General features: G+C 43.9%; 1 protein-coding gene across 1 annotated transcript in view; it reads right to left on the bottom strand.

Annotated features, from left to right (window-relative positions):
* Positions 1-1649: 1649 nt before the first annotated feature.
* The window catches only part of LOC146188359 (cell-death-related nuclease 7-like), a 116346-nt gene continuing 93548 nt past the window's right edge, over positions 1650-24447 (bottom strand). The window contains exons 6-7 of the mRNA XM_084603750.1: positions 13415-13656; positions 1650-2143 (exon numbers count right to left, since the gene is read on the bottom strand). Of these exons, the coding sequence (XP_084459876.1) occupies positions 2024-2143; positions 13415-13656 (362 nt within the window). The 3' untranslated portion in view covers positions 1650-2023. The remainder of the gene's footprint in view (positions 2144-13414; positions 13657-24447) is intronic.

Here is a 24447-nt window from a genome sequence, read left to right as displayed (position 1 = left end):
CTGCTTTTTAAGGCGAAAGCCTTTTAATGCCTCATTGTTGTCGACAGAAAGATGCCAGCAGAGATGTCACGCTTTCGAGTTGCGAGAGTTGAAAATAAAAAAGAGTAAACTTTGTCTCCACCGGGCAACCGCACCTCCATCCCTTGAATCTCCGCCGGAGTTCTTTACTACATCACGCCCAGGATTGTGAAATGCTCTTCATAGTTCCCTTTGTCTACCGTGAGCATGATAGGAGGATTCCTCGAGTGACAGATACTGTGCCTTTTTATTCCTGTAAGCGAATTATAGAACGCCGGTGAACTTGATACGTTCAATGAAATGCTGGTTGTGTCCGAAAAGGGGCGCGCGATGTACCGTCATTGCAGGTCATGACGACACCAGGCGTACCATGCAAAATCCTAAGCTGACCCCGCCGGGCGTCGAATCCTGGCGTCTGTACGGCGCCTTTAATTTGTCCGTTCCTAGAACGTCGCTCCACACATTAAACAGAAGCAGACCCAGATGTCTAGGAGGCGTCAGTACAGCAGGCATCAGCGGCGTTTAAAATTGATTTACAGGATAGAAAAGGGGCCGTATCTGTCACAATTCTCCGTGGACGCATGTACCACGCCATAAGGGAACGAAGGAAGATGGGAGTGATAGAAGAGAGGGAGTTAGAGGTGCTGTAGTGGAGGGCTACGGTCCACCGCGCTATAGTGGCTTTCGCCTAATCTCACTTTAGTGGTCTAAAGTGCCCTCTAGAATTTTTTTGCATATCAATGAAATTCCCACATATGATACCTGCACCTTGTATGGCCGCTTGAGAAAGGAAATGGCCCAGTGTAGACTAAATGAAATCGATTAAATTACCGATCTGGGCTAGTCAATGGTTCATCTTATGTAAATGTATATGCAATTCGAAAAACAGAGACACAAGAGGAAGTCACAAACAACTAATGTACAGGGGTAGCCCCTTTGTTCGTGCCTTCCTCTTCCATCCCTGCTCTTTGCACTGCATATATTTTACTTCTAATAAACCAGCGACTAGCCCACACCAAGAATTTGGTCAAGGAATCGTCGCACACCCTGCTCCACGGTATCACTGCTTTGCAAGGTACGTCCATAGAGTACGGCTTTCAATGAAGGAAACGAGTTAAATTCCTTTGAGGTAAGGCCTGCGTTGTAGGCCGGGGGATCCAGTCTATCTCATGTAAAAAATGTGATCCTTTCTGAACCTTGCTTTGTGTAGGTTATAATATCAATGCAGCGCACAGACGTTTACCATAATCAGTTCTTAAATCTCATTGCATGCTGTGACAAATGTCTGAATTTCGGTTACGACTATGCTGAAAAATAGTTGAGGTACACGTTTTGTGATGCGATGGTTTATTATTTTTGGGCAGTCAAGTTTGCGCGTGAAAATAAATTACGAACCTCAGTCTCGGAACGTCCCTCGTACATTCTGTCTGACGACCACCCTTCTTTCACAAATTAAGGCTTCGGGTTTGGCTTGCTGGCATTATGAAACATTGTACTCTCAACCTACATGCATACCTTGTTTCATTTATCGAGTATATTAGCATGAGAAACAATATGTTTTGCAAGGAAATAAAACTGTCATGTTAACTGTAGTTTAGAAAACCTAACACAAGGAAACGTTTAAAACATGCTGCTTTTTTATTTCCGAAATACCGGGATACATGAATTAGTGTGATAAATAATTTAAACACAATATCAGATAAATACAGCAGAAAACGTTAAACGAGCTCAACCGCTGTGGATAGAGCCATTTGTAGAAGCATTAAAGAGCTCGGCTTATTCAACACGCAGATGTAAAATAAATGTTACTATGAACATTAATTCGAAGCATGAAAGCGATGCAGCAAGGAGCTCGAAATAAAGAATTTGACTGGATCTTTTGCCGCAGAGGTTATTTTGCATATTGCATGCATTATGTATGGCTGTACGATTTACATATGAATAAGTTTTCTTGTGAAGTACTGCTGCGCAGTATTTTGAATACACTTGATGCGTTTTTTGAAGTTCAATTATACAGCTCCTCATGATTGCAAGTACTACTTGCAACAATGCTGTTCCGATACAATGACGCCAAAGATACATCCATGAGGCATGTCACTTCACCGCCTCGCGTTATCTGGGAATTCTGGAAAAGACCAACAGTAGCGCCAATATGAGAAGTAAAATACTGTCTACGAGAAGTTATGCTTTCAGCGCAGAACATTTGGAAATAATTCTTTACGAGAAACGTAATAAATTTATTTATCAAATTCGTATTGGCGATTGTGGTCAGTGGTCTGCCCAGACCACTTTGCTTGAACCTTATAGATATTATGAACTTCACGAGCCGAATAATCAGCCAGAAACACGCCAGCATCTAGTCTTAGGTATATATTTCATTCTTTCTAGGCTCAACTGCGCTCTACATGAGACATTCTTCTGAGTTCAAACATTTTAAAATTATGGCAATGATTGTAACTGACCTTAAAAACCGTTTTTAATTAGTGCCATTTTATTTTGAGGGACAGGAGATACTTTGACTAAACAGAATAGCTCAGTACAAAAATATCTATCTGCAGAAAGTGGCATCACAGATATCTTACCCGGAGTTCAACCCAGCTGAGATGCTACTCAACCCTTGGGAAAACCTGTACGTCTATGACTGGCTGGAATCTGAAGGCACTTGTGATCGATGAAACAAAACTTTCTGGATGCGAAGCGGGCGCTTTTAATATAAGGTGTCTGTTCTGGTGCAATGTTCTCATCATTGAGATGTGAAAATTCGAGAAGCATGGTATCTGCTGTTTTCGTATACATTTTAGTCAAACCTTTTCAAAGAAGCATTATAGCTGATAGTGAATGCCAGTTGTCATAGCAGCATCTTTATCAGCCCTTCGTTCTCTCTGGCATAATCAGTGCTGGCGTGTCATGTCAGGAAGGTGACGCCTTCCATCCCCGGTGCCTCCAGGTTGCATTTGGTGCTCCTAATAGTAAAACCGTTACCATTGGCTTGAACAATATCTCACTGGGGTTATATGAGTGGTTCATTTTGAAGGTAGCGCGAAAAACGAGGACCAAGAGTAGAAGGACACAACTCGAGCGCTTTTTCACAACTAAACTTTTTATTGAAAAACACGGAATAAATACCCATCTCGCGAAACTAAAACGCAAAAAAGGTGATAGCATCAAGTACAGGAAAAGTGTAGGGCATGATACAGCTAGTGGGTGTGCTTACTGACTAAGATAAGATGTAAAAACAAAAGCACAAAAGCCTCATAGTCACGAAAGCAAGCTAGACTTACCTAAAAAGATGAAGGAAGCGACGGGAGATATTAGTTCCATGTGTGGTCTAGATGTGCGAGTTCTTTTTGTGTTAGAGCAATCGACGGTGCGCTTATGCATGTACTCCCTTGTCTTGATATGTAAAAAGCCTCCGTGATTTCACGCTGAAGTCGTTCCTTATGAGTTGACAATATTTCCGCTTTCTCGTAAAGAGGCTCACATTTTTTCTTGCACAACGGCTTACACTCCGGCTTACAGTACGGCTTATAATCTTGACATCCCTTGCAATGGTCAACCAAATGCGAGGACTTTGACCCTGATAGCGATTTTTCGTGTTCCTTTAGCCGTACATTTACAGAACGTCCTGTCTGACCAATGTAGGTCTTTCCACAGGAAACTGGCAGCTCGCATACCACCCCCGTTTTGCAAGGAATGAACCCTGAAGCATGGCATACTTTAGATCTTTTCTTATTTTTGTTTTGTCCGTTCCGATTAGCCATAATTCTGCCTACTAAGCCACACGCTTTCTTGAGCTTATTTGGAGCGGAAAAGATTACCTTTACACCATAGCGCTTGGCCACGTTGCTGAGATTGTGTGAAAGACGATGCTTGTATGGTATCATCACCTTTTTCTTTTTTGCCATATCGTCAGATGACTTCTTTGGTGCGTTACCTTTTACCCAGCGGATAAGTTTATCACATGCGAACCTGATTGCGCTGTCCGGATAACCTGATGTCTTTATTCTATTCACCTGTTCATGAAAGCTTTCACCATGTCGTGGATGCAAGATTTTACCAGGACTGAACGCAGACAAGAAAGAACAATTCCGTTTTATACAACTTTATAGTGGCCTGAGGCGTTATGTAGTAGGGGTTTGATTGATCTCGGATGATAGCGCCAGCAAACATGACTGTGGTTGAAGTATATCAGCAAATCTAAAAAACTGCAAATTGTCTCCGGTTGGCAACTGAAAATTAAAACCGAGACCTTTCCCACATTCTCGGAAGACCTTTAAAATGTTCACAACGCTGTCTGTGAAGCGTGCACCTTCCACAAACACTAGGTAATCATCCACATATCTAAATACACGGGAACACATGCCATTTAGATTTTCTTCAAGACATCTGTCCACGCTACAGAGAAAGATGTCTGCGAGAACAGGTGCCACACATGAGCCAATACATACACCGGACTTCTGTATGTATGTTTTGCCTTCCCAAGCAGCATGGGTGGACTTGAGGTAAAACGAAAGTAATTCGAGAAAAGACTCCACCGGGATTCCTGCACTATTTCTGAAACTTAACTCATCATTAGATTCACAAATACAGTCCTTCACACTATGCATAAGGGCTGAGTGGGGTAATGAATAAAACAGGTCAGTAACATCAATCCTAAAGGCTCTGCAGCTGCCAGGATTAGACTTCATCAGCACATCTACCAGTTTTTCAGAATTTGGAACTAAAAAAGGGTCATTATTATAGAGGCCAGGTAGGAATTTGAAAAGATAGCTCGAGATGACATGTTGCCAAGTGTTCCTTTCTGTAACGATAACACGGAAAGGGATATCTGGCTTGTGTGTTTTCGCCGAAAAGAAGATATCTAAATGCGTACTCTTCGCGTTCGAGACAGCCGTTGCAAGACTATTCAAGTTCATGCCTTCAAGTAGCCCAATAGCCTGCTTTCTGATTTTCGACGCTTTCACGTCTACAGCGTTGAAACTCTTTTCAATGGCCGCCTACCCTTTGACCGCATACATGCTCTCAGGAACAACAACGAAGAATCCTTCTTTATCCGACATGAGTAACCGTAACCCGGAATTGACAAGATAATCCGCTAAGCTGTAGCTGGGATCAGACTTACAAAGTCGTGTCCCAGGGTCAGTCCTTGCAATCGTGTTGACACATTCCTCAATGCACCTGAGGCGGGTCTGTTCAGGCGCACACTGGGCGATGGCTCTACCAAAGGACAGTTTATCAATCGGTGTCCAGGCCGGTTGGTAGGCGAACTTTGGTCCCTGTTGTAGGGTCTTAAGGTGTCGGTCCGGAAGGCACAGGCTCCCCAAAACAAGGACTTTTTCCTGAGGTAGAGGCGCTCGTCTCTTCTTTACTGGCAATCGGTGGCGGATGGATGCCCAGATGAACTCAGTGGTCCGTTGCGCAGTATCGCACCATTCCCTGTACATACGTGCTTGGTGGTTATGCGGCATATTCGTCACACGCCAGACGTAGTCGATCCTTGTAGTACCTGACCTGCCTCCAAAACTCCGAGCTTAGGATACCGTTCACCCGTCGAGAATGGCCGGTTGAAGGTGGGAGGCATCCACACAGGTTGAGGAATTCCGGAAGACAGTCGCCCGATCTTGCGTACCATGAGGCGATCCTTGCTTTCACCACATAAATAGCTATTAGGGCGGCCAGCGAGGCTGAACTGGATAGTTGGAAGTTAAAACACGGGGGGGGGGGGGGGGGGGAGTTAAAACACGGGAGATATTAGTATCACTAATATCTCCCGTCGCTTCCTTCATCTTTTTAGGTAAGTCTTGTTTGCTTTCGTGACTATGAGGCTTTTGTGCTTTTGTTTTTACATCTTATCTTAGTCAGTAAGCACCCTCACCAGCTGTACCATGCCCTACACTTTTCCTGTACTTGATGCTATCACCTTTTTTTGTGTTTTAGTTTCGCGAGATGGGTATTTATTCCGTGTTTTTCAATAAAAAGTTTAGTTGTGAAAAAGCGCTTGTTTTGTGTCCTTCTACTCTTGGTCCTCGTTTTTCGCGCTACCTTCAAAATGAACCAGATTCAACTCGCCCAACTTTCAACCTTACTATTATATGAGTGGAATGAAGTTTTATTGCCATTTTCAACAGAAGGAAATATCTTGACTATACTCTTACATTTCACTATATAGCCTCTGTCACTGCAGCGTAAGTAGCATTATTCCATTTCCGTGATATTTGGAAAAACAACATTTGGAAATGAGGTGGCTACTTCGAAATGTTTCATCGCCATTAATCTTCCATATGACCCTCTCTTCGCACAGTTTATGAATTACATGCACTTGATATGCACTAACAGGGAATCATATCCCTAGAACTAGTGTGATGTTTCTTTTTGTTCCTCCCAACAAATAGCCGCAATTAATTTAATCACTTATCTGGTTAATGGCAGAGCGAGTCTGTTACGCAACGAAGATTGTGAACTTTTTTATCCCTCTGTCACCTGGACGGCACTTCTTACTTTTTATGGCAAGGTGCGATAAGGTTTGCTAGAACGTGACCAGACATGCGTGATGGCGTAGACATTGTTCAGTATGATCTAGGTGTATCTGGCTAATTTGCCGTGATGAAATTTGTTGCCTTTATTTTAAACGATGCGGACAGGACCAGATGCTCATTAATTAAAACCAGTGGGCACGCTTGTTGCTGTCGGTGCTTAGGTATTTGTGGCTATAAGGCATTCCAATAAATGGTGCATTTTAGAACAGCTCTGGTGTATTTATTTGCTGCTAGGGTATTCTAACCACAACATGGCAATGAGCATTTACGTAGAAATATTATAAAGGTGACAGGTGACGCGAAGCTTTTATATGAGCTTTTCTGAAACCTTCTGAATTTAAAGAAAGGTAGCCAAAATATGATTATAGTGTAAATATTGATAAAAATATATAATTGTAGCAATTTATTCTACTGTGCCCTTTTTCTCATTAACCTGTTTTGCATCTTCTTCCGATGGTAATTTAGCGAGATTAAACATAGACAACTTTAGGTTACGTTTCTTCTGACTGAAGCCTCCTCATTTGCACGTGGAGCTCTTGCTGTCGCCGGGATTTCACATTTTACCTCAACACTCTCAGAGAATAATAAATAAGAGACGTAAGGGTGAAAGTAACATTGCAGAAATACATGAGTTTTGCCGTGTACGCAGCGAAAAGTATCAACCTGGGAGCAGCTACTTTTCAATTTGCAGTTAAAAGGCTATCATTTCACTACGAACACTTGGACTCTGGACATTAACACAACCCTTCGTTTCTGAAATTTTCTCATTGTGTAAGTCTGGATAGTTGACATACTCCCCTTTGAACTAATATGAGTTTATCATTTAACCTTTCAGAACCAACAACGTTCTCTAGTGATCGAGCACTGGTATCTTCCCTGCTCATTAGTTTATAACCTCTTTCCGCGGTCTTGGTGTTTACATTTTCAGTCATTATCGTCGTTCATTTCCAGCCAAATGCCTTTTGCATATCTGTATAATGAAATCGTTCCTCAGCAAACTCCGACTAAGTATTGCCCTCAAACGTCCATGTGTTTTCCCAAAAACTAGTACGCAGCACATGAACAGAAGCAAGCAAGACAGAGGCCGCCCTGGCAACTGGAATTTGATTTCAAAGTAAGAGACAAAAGAATACTGCACAAATGTGCCCAAGCACGTCATCTATGAGTAAAAGCGCAGGTATCGAACCACAGTCACCACTGTACTTCCCGTATTCCAAAAGAGATGACAGATTTAAAGTAGTTGAAGTGAGCAGACTTGGGAATGATTGTCGTCTATTCCTTGTGTTTATATGTTTAAAAGTTAGTTGAAATAAGAGCACGCACCATTCACAGCGCTAAATTGAGGCAGTAGAACATTCAGTGATTGCTGCCAAGCATCGCAGTCTCTTCTGCCGAGCAATTTCCTGGTTCAAGTCTGCTCCACGTGAAAGTACTGATTCAGGGTTCACCACCCAGCACATCTGTGTAGCGCTTGTATGTGCGCTTTTAGTAGTTTCACACTGAAAACACTGTCATGAGCAAACGCGTTTTGAAAGCAGATTTTCTCGTAGGAAACGAGCACGCAACGTTGAAGATATCACCGAAGCCGGCATTCCTTCGTGCAGACTGCGAAATATTGTTACACTATGAATTGCATGGCGTCGTCTATGTCAAATTCTACCTGTGCGAAAAACCATTCCCACGTCCTAATTGGTTACCTCCGTTACATTCGTACCATTTTTATTGCCTGCTTATAGACGAGTCTCGCAAGCTAATTTTGGGTAACCGCAGAACACAGAAGTTTGAGACGCTTTGGACAACTTAAGACGACATACGAGATTTATGGCTTACGGATATAAAATGATCCAACCATCTGTGTAATGCTTTGATTTTTGCTTCTGAACGTCTTTGACGCCTCATGAACATGAGGCGGGAACTGTGATGCCTCGTCTGCCGAATTAAATTCTTGAGGTTCCTTTGAAGTCCGGTATCCGGACGGAGGGAACGAACAGGCGCAGAGCGCAGCTCAGGGTAGACTGTTTATTTACGTCAGAGTGTGAGCGTGTGAGCTCGAGAGAAGAGAGAGAGAAAATGTGCTGATGATGATAGCACTGGTGTATGGAAACGAAACCAAAACTTGTGCGGGATACAACATCACCTCCCACTTAAAAAAAAAACACGAAACACACGTAAAAGCACAGTATGCACAAGGGCAGAAACAGTAAAGTCAGTATCGAAGTTTGTCAGGTGGGCGACGGTCTCTTGCACTTCTACGCAGCGTTTGTCCTGTGTCGTTGCTTTGCGGAGGAGTTGAACTTGCTTCAACCACTGGAGACTGCGGTTCAGATGTCGTTTCAGCTGGTGCTGGTTCCGCGCGATCTTCAGAAGTAGTTGGATCGTTGTCTGGAAGCAGTGCCCAGGACGGTGTAGAGTCAGAGCTGTTTTCTGGTACGCGAGATAATTTAGATGCATTCCAGATGCGGCTGTCGCTTAGAAGAAATGAATTCCGGCCTCTTTTTCTGACTACATTAAATGGACCCATGTATGAAAACGATGCCTTGCCTCCAGCTTTGGGAATCCTTACTCGAACGACGTCCCCGTTTCGAAATGTTGGGGCCCTAGCACCGCGTCTCCTATCCGTATACTGTTGGGTATACGACAGCTTAGGTTGCCCCCTCTCGCGAACGGGCTTCAATACAGCATTAGAGTGTACGTTGCTCCCAGAGGGCATTCCAGCAATACTGAGCCGTGTTCTGGGTTGACGACCATGTAGGAGCTTAGCAGGTGACAAGCAAGTCGTCGCGTGCGGAGTTGATCTATATGTACCGAGGTAGTCAACCAAGGAAGTTCTCAACGGGCGTTTTTCTAATCTCGCCATTTGTATCCAATCTTTGAGCACTCTGTTGAATCTTTCTATTGCACCGTTTCCCTGAGGTAGTACACTGAAGAGCAACGATGTATAATGCCCCTCTCGCGCAAGAATTCCTCGAACATTTGTGACTTGAACTGCGGTTCGTTGTCAGTTACAATTTCGTCCGGGAAACCCTCGCGGCTGAATACTCCCTGCAGGAACTCAACAACAGTAAGCGAAATTACTCTCGGTGCAAATGCAACTTCAGGCCACTTCGAGTGGTAATCAATCAGGGTTATTACGTATCGGCAGTTGGAAGGTGCCCATTCAAGAGGACCTACAATGTCCATCGCGAGTTTTTGTCATGGCTTCTCTGGGAATGCCACTGGTTGCAAAGGCGCGAAAGATGGTTTAGCAGACTTGTCCAGTGTCTGACAAATGTGACAGTGACTTATAGCTTCTTCAACTTGTTTGTCCATTCGAGGCCACCAATAGAGGTCACGCAGCCTTTGCTTAGTTCTTACTTTGCCAGAGTGGTTTTGGTGTGCGAAGCTGACAAGCGTAGCCTTCAGCACATCGGGGATTACAATTTTTTCCCCTCGGAGTAACAAGCCATCCACCTGAGACAGTTCCTCTCGCACGTCAGAGTAAGGAAACACATTAGGTGTCAGGGACGTTTTCGGCGGCCACTCTTTTGTGACATACCCCCCAACCTTTTGCAATAGCTCGTCTGCAGCGGTAGCAAGCTGCAGCTGCTCTTTTGTCACGGATGATGACACGACCGAGGCTATTTCTTCGTCTACGGTTTGATTTGAAGCGCTTTCAATAGGCAGACGTGAAAGTGCGTCTGCAAAGACGTTTTGAGACCCTTTCTGATACTCGATCGAAAAGTTGTAGTACATTAGGCGAACAGACCATCTGGATAATCGAAGAGGCTGACGTCCTGCGCCAGCTGACGAAAGCAGTTACCAAAGCCTGATGGTCTGTGCGCAACACAAATCTTCTTCCCCAAAGGTAGACATGCCAAAGCCTCTCGTTCACCCACTGAATATCTTCGTTCCACCGCGGTCAAGGCTCTCGATGCAGATGCAACGGTGCGCATTTCTTCACCATCTCGTTGCTGAAGCACAGCGCCCAAGCCCTATTACGAAGCATCTGCGCTGACGATTACATCTAACTCTGGGTTGAACATCTGTATGACGGGACTAGCTAATAAGGAGCTTTTGACGAGATCAAAACTGCGTTGAGCTTCCTCATTCCAATCAAACTTTTGATTTGACCTCAAAAGCTTTCTCAACGGTTCGACCAAATCAGCAAATCGGGGAATAAAACGGGAGTAGTACCCTACAAGTCCCAAGAAAGAACGCAATGTTGAGAGATCATGAGGGGCAGGCGCTTTCACAACAGCGTCTACTTTGGAAGGCAATGGCACAAACCTTTCCCACTAACGACATGTCCCAAAAAGTGCAGCTCAGGAACAGCGAAAAGACATTTATCATTTAGTTTCAATCCTGAAGCGCTTATACGTTCAAGCCCCTGCTTCAAATTTTTCTTATGCTTCTGGCGTGTCCTTCCCTAGACGATTATGTCATCAATGTAACAGAGCACACCCTTGCAGTCTTTTGACAACAGTTGCATCATTTTCTGAAAAGCCGCAGAAGCAGAGGCCAGACCACAACATAATCTTTTCAATCGAAACAACCCATCATGCGTGATAAAAGCTGTTAGGTCGCGACTCTCCGGTGTAAGTTCAACTTGGTGGTACGCAGACGCCAAGTCAACATCGAAAAACACGTCCCACCTACTAGTTGATGCAGGAACTGTTCCGTACGCGGGAGATGAAACGCGTCGGCAATGACAGCTTTGTTAGCCTTGCGGAGGTCCACGCACAACCGAAGCGAGCCTTCTTTCGCACGACGACTATGGGGAAGACCCATTCCGACGCAGACAGGGGTTCTATTGCCCCCTGCGACTGCAGACGGCTGAGCTCCTCGAAAACTTGCTCTCGCAGAGTCAAGGGCAGGCGCCGCAGTTTTGCAGAAACCGGCGGCACGGACGAGCGACGCTGGATGTGATGCATGAAGTTCTTTACGAGCCCGAGGCCCGTCGAGAAGAGGTGCGAAAACTTATCCTGCAGTTCGGCGGGGAGCGAGGGGGGAGAGTCTGCGTGCGCGACGCTGCGGCAGGTTAAAGTTGAACCGATGATGTTTATGCCCAGACTGAGTATGGCGTCGAGTCCCAGCAAAGACATGCCTTTGGTTGTGATGTGGAACAGCACACCAGCGGTGGTTTCGCCATGAACCACGTCGGCCAGAAAGCATCCGATGATGTTTATCTTTTCTCCGGAGTAGTTGTGGAGGGTGACAGCGGGCGAGCACGACGCATAGATATCCGCGAAGAATCTGCGGTAATGATCTTCGCTCAGCAGAGAGACTGTAGCCCCAGTGCCAACAATGAGAGAAAAAGGACGTTGCCCTATCGTGACTGTGGCACGAATTTCTTTCGGTTGCCCATCTTTTTCGTTGACGTTAAAGATTGTAATGGCGTTGGCTGTCTCTGCTTTCGGGTATGGTGCTCTTCTTTTAGCAGTTTTCTTTTTCTTTGGCCTGCAGACGCTTGCAAAATGTCCAATCTTTCTACAGTTGCGGCAGTGTCTGGCTTTTGCTGGGCATGCAGAGAAATTTGCTAGATGGGAAGCCGAACCGCAGCGGTAGCACGTGCAATGCGAGGGGTCGAATGATTCCGTTTTTGTTTCTCGCACGCGGTTCACAGGAGCGCTGACGTTGAATTCTTCTAATTGCCTTTCTGCCTGCTCGATCTGCTTTCCAATGTCAACTGCGCGTTGAAGAGTGAAAGTCGATCCCTCGTAAAGTAAGCGCTTTCGTATCTTTGGCGAAGTTGTTCCCTCAAGTAATTGATCACGGATCATGCTGTCCGTTGCAGTTCCGAAATTGCACGTTGCGGAAAGTTCTCGTAGACCGTTTACGTAGGCTTGAAAATTCTACCCGGGTAGCTGCTTGCTTTGACGGTACCGGTGACGTTCCACCAGGTCGTTGGTTGCTGTTGAGAAGTGGACATCAAACGTTGCGACAGCAGCATTGAAGGGGTCTTCGTGAGCACTTGACGTGACACTTGCCCAAGGATCTGCGGTGCTCCTTGTTGCGTCGAGGCTGTGGTACACAAGTTGGCCTTCGATTCCAAGGGAGTTTAGAAGTATTGCCTTGTAACGCTTGGGCTGTAGCTCGTCGCCTCCCACCGCTTCTAGGAAGTTTAGGAAGACCAGCTTCCATTGTTGCCAAGGTACTGCAGGTTCGCCTGGCGTAGGCAGGAACTGTGGGGGCGGCGGGTAAGATCCGCCCGACGTGTTTGCGAAAGTACAGTTTTCGGAACGGAAAACTATGCTTGAATCCTCGTCACCATTCTGTGGTGTCCGGTATCCGGACGGAGGGAATGAACAGGCGCAGAGCGCAGCTCAGGGTAGACTGTTTCTTTACGTCAGAGTGTGAGCCTGTGAGCTCGAGAGAAGCGAGAGATAAAATGTGCTGATGATGATAGCACTGATGTATAGAAACGAAACCGAAACTTGTGCGGGATACAACAGTTCCCTCTTTGGCGAAAACAAAAACTATATTATAAAGCTGTAAGAATATTCATTATCTAATAGCCGCACAACTGTTTTCATCAGAATGGAAAAATTTGTCATCACTACGCAATTATCTACCATCTGTTTTTTATAGGATACACCTCTTTAGCGAGATAAATATTTGCCCAAATTTTAATACAACTACTAGGTACGTTACAGAAATCAGTCAAATTCCTGAACGCGCAGATCATTTCGCGACATTAAGACGCTATTGTAAAGACGTTTAGAACGCACGCCCTCGAGTGCGGAAATTAAGCGCACAGAGGCTAACTACTATCATGTTATTAAAAAGGCTATTATTAAGTTGAAAAGAGCCAGACGGTGCGCTTCTGGTTATCACAATTCTTTTTCTGTGTCATGAATCAAATACTTTTCACGCGCACTTACCATGCGGTTTAGTGATGAGAAGCAGAATTCTCCTTTCTCTCTTGCCACACACCACTTGCTGTGGTCTTCACTACTTGAAAATTCTGCATATCCGACAGTCAAATTCACGCCTATGGTAGTGACATCCATTACATTATAACTTGTCGTGCAGTGCTTTGTTTGTGCACCACCAGCGCCATTTCTCCATGACTGGACAATGAGGCTGTCATTCATCTGGTAGACTAGAGCTTGTATGTGGATATCTGAAAGTATCCATTGTTTGGATTATTGATCCTTGCTCTCGACACAATTGACTTCATGATTTGTGAAATAAATTAACATATTAACAGCCTAGATGACAAAACGACTTCTGCTTTGACTGATTGCAAGAATAGACATTTTCATAGCTGCCATAAAGCTGGAAACGTTCATTCCCACCTCCCTCCCTTCCCCTACGGGCGGGCCAGGTGTCCACAGAGCAAGTGCGACACATATTGCGCCTTTCCTTTTCTGGGAAGCAATTAATATTATTATAGCATAATGCATCTGAAGTCAAAGCGGAACTTGGTCTAGTAGCTTCGAATGTAAAATGAAACGTATCGAAATTGATATTTGCTAGTTAAAGTCACACGAGCCAGAGCTCAATTGAAATGCACGCCACTAAAAGACAAGCAGGCATTCGCCGCTCCACGCCACACACAACACAAAAATTTTGAATATGTAGTACGTCCTAACATATGCGTAGTTTTTTCAGCCTGTTTATGTTTGTTTTTGCGGCAATCTGTGCGTGCAGCATATATATATATATATATATATATATATATATATATATATATATATATATATATATATATATGTGTGTGTGTGTGTGTGTGTGTGTGTGTGTGTGTGTGTGTGTGTGTGTGTGTGTGTGTGTGTGTGTGTGTGTGTGTGTGTGTGTGTGTGTGTGTGTGTGTGTGTGTGTGTGTGTGTGTGTGTGTGTGTGTGTGTGTGTGTGTGTGTGTGTGTGTGTGTGTGTGTGTGTGTGTGTGTGTGTGTGTGTGTGTGTGTGTGTGTGTGTGTGTGTGTGTGACAAAACAAAAGCCAACGCTTGCTGAGAGAAAATAAACGACTTTAGAAGGCAGTCTGCTATTCAACACAGCGTTTAGGCATGTAAAGGGAGAGTATGTTGAGAAAAGGGATTGATGTCATATTCAAATTCGAAGGACCCTATGAGAAACAGATTATTTGCATTTCGGCCTGAAGTTAAAACCGTATGGCGTTTCAGAATGTTCGAAATATGCGAAATAAATTATTCCTATGTGGTAACCATCAGATTAAATACATGAAAGAGCAGATTCAGAAGCCTTCTGTATTGCATATGCGACGCTCATTACACAGAAGTAAATTTTTGCACAGATACTGATGCACGCGTACCTGCTTCAGAGTTAAGAGCACACAAGAACATAGAAGACAAATGATTAGTAGATTTGTTGGTTGGTTGGTTGGTTGATTTGTTAATAGAAGTTGCGTAAATTATGTCAAAGAAAGTAATCGCATTGATAGAAGAAGAGTAAGGGTGCATACCGAGTATGAGAAACTATGAGTATGAAGTATGAGTGGAATAAACTACTGGAATGGCAAAGTGACACCAGGACTGCCATTTTATGCTGTGGAGGAGATGTGACAAGCGCCGCAGATCAAATATTGATTCACTGACACATATTACAAGGATTGTTTATGAGCGCATTTGCAACCCCAGTAAAAACCTATTCGGGTCACATGCAAAAAATTTCTTTTCAGTTATAATATAACGGGTTTTGTCTATTTTTGGCCTAACGTCGATTTAGAGGCAAGCAGAGTGCTTTTCGAGCAGTTCCTCTATTTCGCAGAAAACAAGTGCAAGAAGGCGGGTGCGGTATTGGCAACACAGTTTGCGAACTGCGCGTATGGGGGGGCCAAACAATAAACGTCGCTACTCTGGATATATTTGAAGTGAGGCATTCAGACTTTGCGATGCCAAGGCTTGCTTTTTTGTTTTGCTTACAAGTTCGAAGTTTAGGATTTTACATTCCTATTTTTTTTCTGAAGGTGCTGTGAAACTTTGCATGTGAAAGTTAAGTTCAGCAGGCAAAACATAAAATAAATAATTGAAAATAATGAACCATCTAGTAAAGAAAAAACAGAAAAATGGTCCGTATTCAACACTGTCAAACTATAGTTTATTCGGCGTATTCTCATGGTTTTGTAAAGGCTAAGGATTTATGCAACAATAATATGCTGATCACTGCATGTCCACGAATCATCAGCAGCAGCTGCACTATACTCACTGCATGGCGAAGGATCTCCCATTTTCCTTCAAATCACGCAATCCTGTACGAAGTGCATCCACTAGACCCCTGCGAACTTCTTAACTTCATCCACCCACATAGCTTTCTGCCGCTCCTGTTATGTTTTTCTTACCTTGGAATTCAACGTGCTGCCCTTCGTGTGTCCTCTACGGACTACATGCTCTGCCCATGCTAATGTCATCTTGATTTCCACTAGAATTGCTCTCACTGGAGCAATTTTTCTGACAAGCTCTGCTCACTTCATATCTCTTACCGTTACACTTACCAATTTTCGTTCTATAGCCCCCTGCCTTGTCCTATAGGGCACAGTCTCCACAAATAGAGTACACTATGTACGATAATTGAATGCTATATTTTTGCGGCTAAATGATGCGATTAATGTATTTATTTACCCTCAGGGCTAGAAACATTACAGAAGGGAGTGGACAAAATACATAATAAGAACAAGCAATTCAGCGAAACATAAATGAAAAGTATCACTTAATACTATAATTACTAGATATTATCCGATGACACAGTGCATCGAGATATTATAAAATATTGTTCTCCTAATCATACAATTTCAGCTAGAGTGGAAATCGTTCTTTACAATCGTTGGATACAGTCGCACCGAGGATATGGTTCTATACACGATATTTACCCGGGATGTAAGACTGAATCATTTTTAGTGTTACAACGTCCAACACCGACACTGTGAATGCAATTAATGTGATGGGAGCGATAAAGCAGTTCTAGAATAATTGGTTGGTTTGGTCTGAGGGTTTAACGTCCCAAAGCCACTCAGGCTATGAGAGACGCCGTAGTGGAGGACTCCGGAAATTTCGACTACCTGGGGTTCTTTAACGTGCACTGACATCGCACAGCACACGGGCGCTTTGCTTTTCGCCTTCATCGAAAAGCGGCCGCCGAGGCTGCGATTCGATCCCGCATCCTTCAGAACAGTAGTCGAGCGCCGTCACCACTGCGCCACCTCGGCGGGATAGTTCTAGAATAATTATAAGGTATGAGTTCGTAATACGAGTACAGTGCACGAAACAATGCTAAGCGAAAAATGTCGCACTGAGATGCTATACAGTACTATTCAAGACCATTTTTAATTGTTGTTATGCTGGTTCTTTGTTTGGGAAAAGAAGAAGTGGGTTGAAATATTTCGAACAAGTTCAAGATAATAGGGGAATGTGACATAAGCAGCATCCTTCTGATGCGAATTCAAGTTTTCGGTGTATGAGCAACTTGAAAGGAAGCCGTATAAGGGAAGATTGAGCAGTGAAAATGTTAGCACGGAGGCAGCGCAGCATCGGATTAGCATCATTGATTATATAGTTAAAGTGGGCTAGTCCAGGATAAAAATATTCGTAATATAAACCCCGCGGTACTGGGAAGCACAAGCTGATTCTAAAGTAGTGTTATTTGCGTTGTAAGTTGTGAGGCCGTAATATGTGCGAGATACGCGCATGGCTTTGCACTTCAGAATATTAACTTCATGAGCTAATTATTACATGTTTACTATAACATTAAAAGATTCCCTATGACTGTAGCGTAGTTAGTATTTTTAGTCGGTGGAAAATAAGACAGTCAGCGAAAGGATAGATATTAGAAGGCACAGTGGAGGGAAGGCGTTCCATTAAATATAAATAATGAAAATTTAATGAAAAAGTGGCCAAAGAACAGATTCGTGTGGTGCACGAAAATGCACGTTTTAGACCATTAGCCGAAACAAACTGCCAGCGATCTGCAAGTACGCATTCAATTAATTTCGAAAGACTGCAGTTAATATTCACAGATATTATTTTACAAAGAAAGAGCTAGTTTGAAATTAGATGAAAACGTTTTAGAAAGTCATGTCGGCTCTAAATGAATAAATTTAGACGTCGAGTTTCTGCCTAAAAGTTATACCCTAATGAAAAATCCCGTATCGCGACAGATGGGTTTGAACCGGTCCTGTATTATCCCGTATAAATTTCATTTCGGTGTGACCAGTGCTGTATGAAGCTTAAACGGGTTTACATCGGACAGGTCATGTTCGGTGGGAATCTCAATCCCGACGATCCAGTCCGGTATAGAGTTAATACAGGGGGAGACCATTTCTAGTATGCAACTTATACATGACATCCCAGTCCGGATCATGTCCGGTTTGACCTGTCCTGTATGACCTGTCCGGTGTGACAAGTCCTGTATGAAGCTTAAACGGGTTTATTTCGGAGAGGTCATGTCCTTTGTGAATCTCAATGCGGACGGTGCAGTCCGGTATAGGGTTAATACAGGGCAGACCATTTACAGTATGCAACTTATACATGACATCCCAATCCGGTTTGGATATGAAACAGCGCGGACCAATTCTGTATTGAGTTCATATACAGGACAGGTCATGTCCGCCCTAACAGAAACCGGAAAAACCCATATAAATGAAACTGATACGGGACAGAGTATTACCGCTTCTCAACACAATTCGAGCGGATCGTGAAGCTCAACCAGGATGCCCACGTCGGAACATGCCTTCGCGGTAAATAAGCATGAAACCATACATATTATACGTTACAACATTTCTGTATATGTGGAGTACGCGCTGTTTCGCAAATACCTAGAAGATATGAAGCCGTGGATGTGTGCTCTAGCAAGTACATACACGCATCGCGTTTTGCTTTTGCGTGTGCAACAGTCGCTGCAGCTTGTACGATCTTGCGGTGCATCTTCATATCTGCGACTGAAGATCTGCCACCTTCAACCCGAAAGGGCAAGCAAGAACGTAGCGTTTCGTTAGCGAGGATTAAATACGCTCGAGAATAAATGAAACACATCGCTGACCATCGAATTATGCACATGTCAGCCGGACATCGGGAGTCGCTTGCTCGAGTGTTTACGTATGCAAAACACTTGGTCGGAAGCAAATTCATTGACCCCGCGGCTCCGCTGGCAGCCGGTGAAGCTAGAACAAGCAGCATTACAAGTGTTGGTGCACCGCATATTTCTATATGTAGCAAAAACTGCACGCGTTCGAAGACGATAACAAAACACACACATCAGCACTAGTAAATTGTGACATTCTGAGGTTTGTCTGCAAGAAAGCGATACATTGTAAAGAAGCGGGACACGAATAACTCTTCGTGGTAAACAGGAAAAAGATTCACCATGTTTAAAGGGCGATCGTTCAATTACGACCACAAATTCTTCACCCTACAAAAATACACAAACTACAAAACAGCAATGTCGACTACATAAGCGGAAATATAACACCTTCCACTAAATTCTGCCGTGGTGTAGTGGTTAAAGAGCGTGATTGCTGACTTGAAAGTCCAAAGTTCGAATCACATGTAGATGTTTTTTAATTTCTTTATTATTTCTTTTCGTTTTTTTTTTCTTTTTCTTTTTCAAATGTAGGGGTGTTATTTTATAGCTCTGCATGATTTTTCTAGCCTGGCGTCCAGTTTTTTTTCTGAAACAAGGGCCGCGGTCCATACAGAAATTTCCGAATGAGAGCTCCGCGCGGTTTCATTTCGGTTCAGCCTGTATCAATTAACCAGAAACCGTGCGAACGCGTCATTTCTGGAACTGATACCGGGCAGAGTATTCCGCTTCTGAACAGAACCGGGCCGATCGACGAAGCTCAACCAGAATGACCATGCCGGATACTCCAGCGCACTAAATAAGCATAATACCAAGCATATTATACAACTATTCTGTATAGAAAGAGCTCGCTTCGTTTCCCAAATACCTCGAAAATACGAAGCCGTCGAAGTGTGCGCTAGCAAGCTTATACGCGCGTCGCGTCGCTTTTGCGCGTACAACAGTCGCTGCAGCTCGTACGATCTTGCGGTGCGTCCTCATATCTGCGACTGAAGATCTGCCGCCTTCAACGGGAAAGTGGAAGCACGAACGTATCGTTTCGCTAGCGATGACAAAAAACTGTTCGAGAAAAAATAAACAAACATCGCTGACTATTGAAAGATGCGCAGATAGCCGCATACCGGCCGACGCGTTCTCGAATGTTTACATATTGAAACCGCTCAGTCGGATGTGTATTCATTGACATCGATGCTCCGCTGGTAGCACGTGCAGCTAAAATGCTCAGTATTACACGTATTGGTGCACGAGATATCTCTGTATGTAGAAAAACATGCAAGCGTTCGTAGATGATGAAAAACACATCAGCACTAGTAAATTATGATATCTTGAGTTTTGCCTTCAATAAAGCGACGTATTATAAAGATACAGCCCATTTGTGAACCCTCGTGATAGCCTGAAAAATAATCAGCGTGTTTAAAGGGCGATCGGTGGATTACGGCCACAAATTCTACAGCCAGAAAAATATACAAAGTAAGAAAGAGCAAAAGTAGCTACATATACTGAATAATAACCACTGCAACCATAACCCGCTGTAGAGTAGTGGTTATTTTATAATCAACATTATGAAATAACCACTACTCTACAGCGGGTTATGGTTGCAGTGAATTCTGATAAAGGTGTTAGCTAAGAGATTGCAATACATTATAAAAGATATTGTTGGACCTCATCAAACATGGGAATAAAGACCAGAAGCATATTTAATAATATTCATGTAGCGCGTAGTGTGTTGGAGTGCTGCGATGCTCTAAACAGGAGAGTGGCCATGGTTCAAGTTGATTTCGAAAAAAGCATTTGATCGTGTGTCTCATGAAATATTGTACTGATTGTTGGAACATATTTGTGTTGGTGCCGTTGTATTGAAAGGAGTTAAAATGGCTTATGCATGTTGTTCTACATGCCTTATGATTAACAAAGTGTTATCGGAAAGAATTGATGTAAGAGCATCTGTGCGGCAGGGATGTACACTGTCTCCTCTCCTCTTTGCTATATATTTGGAACCATTGTGTAGAATGATAATTGCTAACGAATACATCCGTGGTTTTAAGCTGGGAGTATATGAAGTGAAAATATTGGCATACGCTTATGATGTGGCGCTTTTTTCTGAAGATCGCGAAAGCGTTTCGGAAGCTTTGAAAGTAACACAAAGGTATTGCAGGCAGACTGGTAGTGCTGTTAATTTAAATAAAAGTCTCGGAGTCTGGCACGGGAATGGGAAGAGGAACCGGAAATTTTCTGTGGAGTAAGATGGGCTACAAAGCCCGGTGTTTATTTGGGAGTCCCATTGGACTAATACGGGAAAATACGAATTACTGGAATGAAAAAGCGGAAGAAATACGGGAAAGGAGGAAAGGATGGATGGGACGTAACCTCTCTATTTTCGCCCGTGCGACTTTATGCAATACCTTTTTGGTGGCCAGAATAATGTATTTACTTCAAGTATTGTAATGTGCTCGAAGCAATATACAAAGGTTCCATTGTGTATTTGCGGTCTTCATTTGGTCGTCCAACTGTGAACGAATTAGCAGAGATAATCTCTTTCGGCGAGTTAAAGACGGAGGGTTGTCTCTAATGCATCTATATGTGCAGCAGATGGTTTTAAGGTTTTGTTTTCTACGTGACGAAAAAGATGCACTCCTGAGAACCTTTATGCAAAGCATGCTATCAAGTGCAATTCCAGAGTTTATTGTCTCTTCATGCTCTGCTCGGGGATACACTGTGTCACGCTTCCTGCGAGAAGGGATGTGGTCGTTCAAGTTTTTGCGCGTGAGGTACTCTGTAGAGTATTTAGCGACGGTACCACCGAAGCGACTGTACGAAGATCTTATTTCACAATTGTTCCCAGCTCCATGGTACAGAACCTTATACTGTGAAGGCCCAGGGAAATATGGGCTAAAACGTGTTAAAAACATGACTGTTGCACCGGGCGTAAAAACATTCTTTTTTAAATTGAATACAAGAACCCTCCCAGTCAAAACATGGATGGAAGAAAAGAGCCTTTTTGTACTTTGGGCCTCGAACTGTCTACTATGTAGGAAACCTGAAACAGTTGAGCACGTGTTCCTGGATTGTTGGGATGCGGTGTTTTACTGGGATGTGTTACAAAGGACACTTAAAAAAGACCTGCCATTGACGCCACGTGGAATTCGGTACTTGACAACTGTTAATGATGATTTTCAGTATGGCCTCATCATGCTATTGGACCTTCCCAGTATTTGGAGGAGTAGGATGGCTTATAGACTCTGTGATGTCGATGAACGATCTGTATGTGATTATTTTGTTGAACAAGTGTATAAACTAAACGAAATTTTGAAGAGCAAGACGCTGCGGAGGAGATCTTGAGTCTGATGGGCGAACGTGTGGTAAAGAAAGTCCATTAGACACGGTTGTCAGCCAAGGGGCATGGCAACCACGATCTTTTATTAAGGTATTTGTACCAATTGATGCAGTAAAGAAACAAAAGCTTTTACAGCTGTAAAAGCTGTAAAGAAACAAAAGGCGTCTAGATATTGTGGCAGTCCAAGAGACGAAGATAGAGAGAGAGGAGGAAACCGAGAGGGCGTTACAGCCCTTTTTGGCAGATTTTAATGTCATTGTTGCGCATGCTGTGGGCTTGTCGGCAGGTTGTTCTCTGTTTCTGCGAAAGACGCTGCCTTGTACTGGCCTAACTTATAATATCGACACCGAGGGTCGGTTGATATGTTGCGATCTTCTACTCTTTAGGAAGCCATGGCGGATAATTAATGTTTATGCTTTTAATACTGTGACACAGCGCATAAGTTTTTTTGAACACATAGCCAGCTTACTTGACTGTGACCGACATCTTGTGCTAATGGGTGACTTCAACTGTGTTTGCAACCCCATAGATCGTTCTAGTCCAGACGCACGCAGTGACAGGAGTGGGGAACTTTTGTTCCGTGTTACAGAAGATGCGGGACTGGTTGATACAGGGGCATCCTGCCGTGCTTTTAGATCATTCACCCACATTCAGGGGCATTCTCACGCTCGTCTAGACCTGATCTATGCATCTTGTACATTAGTTTCCCGCTGGCTTGTTTGCGAAACTATACCGGTTTCATTTTCCGATCATAGCATGGTAGTAGCCCGGCTCCTGCACTGAGCGGTTTGTAGACCACATAGTAATGTTATCTGCGTAGGCTAGCACTTTAGCAAGACTCCCTGCAAAATGCCATAAATATCCTTGATAACTTTCTCAACAACACAGGCATATCCCTCAACCTCACTAAAACATGCTATGTTCATGTGGGCAATAAGGTTGGCCGCAGAAGTTTCAAAGCTAATCCATTCGCGTTGACAATTGACAATACAACCCTCCTTGAAGTGGAACATACCAAGGTGTTGGGTCTCCATGTACATTCTTCAGGAAAAGGCACAGTTTGGCTATCCGATGTACGCAAAAGTGCCATGAACACACTGGGACTAATTCGAAGAATAGCAAATCGTTATGGTGGTGCCCGATCAGATACCGCTCGCCGACTTGTTCGTGCTGTCTTTCAACCGCGGCTTCTATACCAGGCACAGTTTCAGAAACTGACAAAATGGCAATGGTCTACACTCGACGCACTCAACCACGAGGCCATGCGAGTTATTACGGGACTGCCTCGATCAACTCCTATCCGTCTGCTCCGGGAGTACGCCCACCTTAACTCGCTGGCAGAATTAACTGCCCAAAGACAGACAAGCAGAGCAAGAAAGGCTTCCCTTTGTCTTGAATTAGAGAACCAACCACCTCCATGGGACTACTACCACCTTACTTCTAATAAGCCTCTACTCACCAAGAAGTCGCAGCTCTCATCATCATTCCCAATAATGTCTTGCGCAACACATGATGACTGTATTATTTACACAGATGTAGCCGTAACCCCAAAAGGTAGTTCAGTTGCTTTTATAAGCCCAACCCACCCTCACCTGAACACCAATCGAAGTTACCTTACCGACGCCAAATCAACTCTTGCATTCGAACTGCAAGCTATCTTAAACGCCATAGAAGCGTTACCTGCCGACCCTACGTTTCAACAAGTACTCATAATGACTCAGTGTCAAGAAGCCTTAAAACACTTAAAGAAAGTCCATGGCACTCTTAGGGTCGCACAGACTATACATGCTGCTTTTCACCGTTACCCAGTGACTATACCCATTCACTGGGTTCAAGACAACAAAAATTTGAATACCATAACAGCAGACGTGCTTCCTCATGCAGAAGATGTGTCACAACCTATTCATAATTCCTTTCCACCGGATCCACTCCTGACCCATTTGACATCATCAGCATCCCTCAGGCAGCGTACACGTGCTCTAATTCCCCCGTGTACGTATCCCCTTCCGCCCAATCCAACAAGGGTGGAGGAGGTATCTCTGAGACGGCTGAGGGTCGGAGTGGCTCTTACGCCCGCCGTTCGACACCAGTGGCAAAGTACTACTATTCCAGTTCCCGACAAATGCCCACACTGCGAAGAACTGGCTTGCGACACGACTGTACGGCATCTAATATGGACATGCCCAGGAACTTCGCATATGCGCAACACCATTCAACAAAAAGCTGGACTTTCACCAAGTAATGACTCTCATTTCCACTTATGGACAACAAACATTTATGCACGCAGTTTGTGTGACTTCTTGCACATGGCTGCACTCCACACATTCCTGTGACGCTATACCACCACCTTTTATGCCGTGTGGCAAACTCAGCGCCATAAATAAATAAATAAATAGTAGCCCGGCTCGGCGGCAATGACCATTCAAAGTTTAGGCCGCAGTGGGAACTTTGGAAGTTAAACTCATCGCTGGTAAATGATCAAGAATTTATCATTCGTGTGCGCTCACAGCTCCAATCATGTTTTTCCAGAAATCTACCATTGTTCG

This window comes from Amblyomma maculatum, chromosome 5, assembly GCF_055883805.1.
Source record: "Amblyomma maculatum isolate TAMU_Amacu chromosome 5, ASM5588380v1, whole genome shotgun sequence".
Lineage (NCBI taxonomy): Eukaryota > Metazoa > Arthropoda > Arachnida > Ixodida > Ixodidae > Amblyomma > Amblyomma maculatum.
This window is presented reverse-complemented; position numbering and strand designations above follow the sequence as displayed.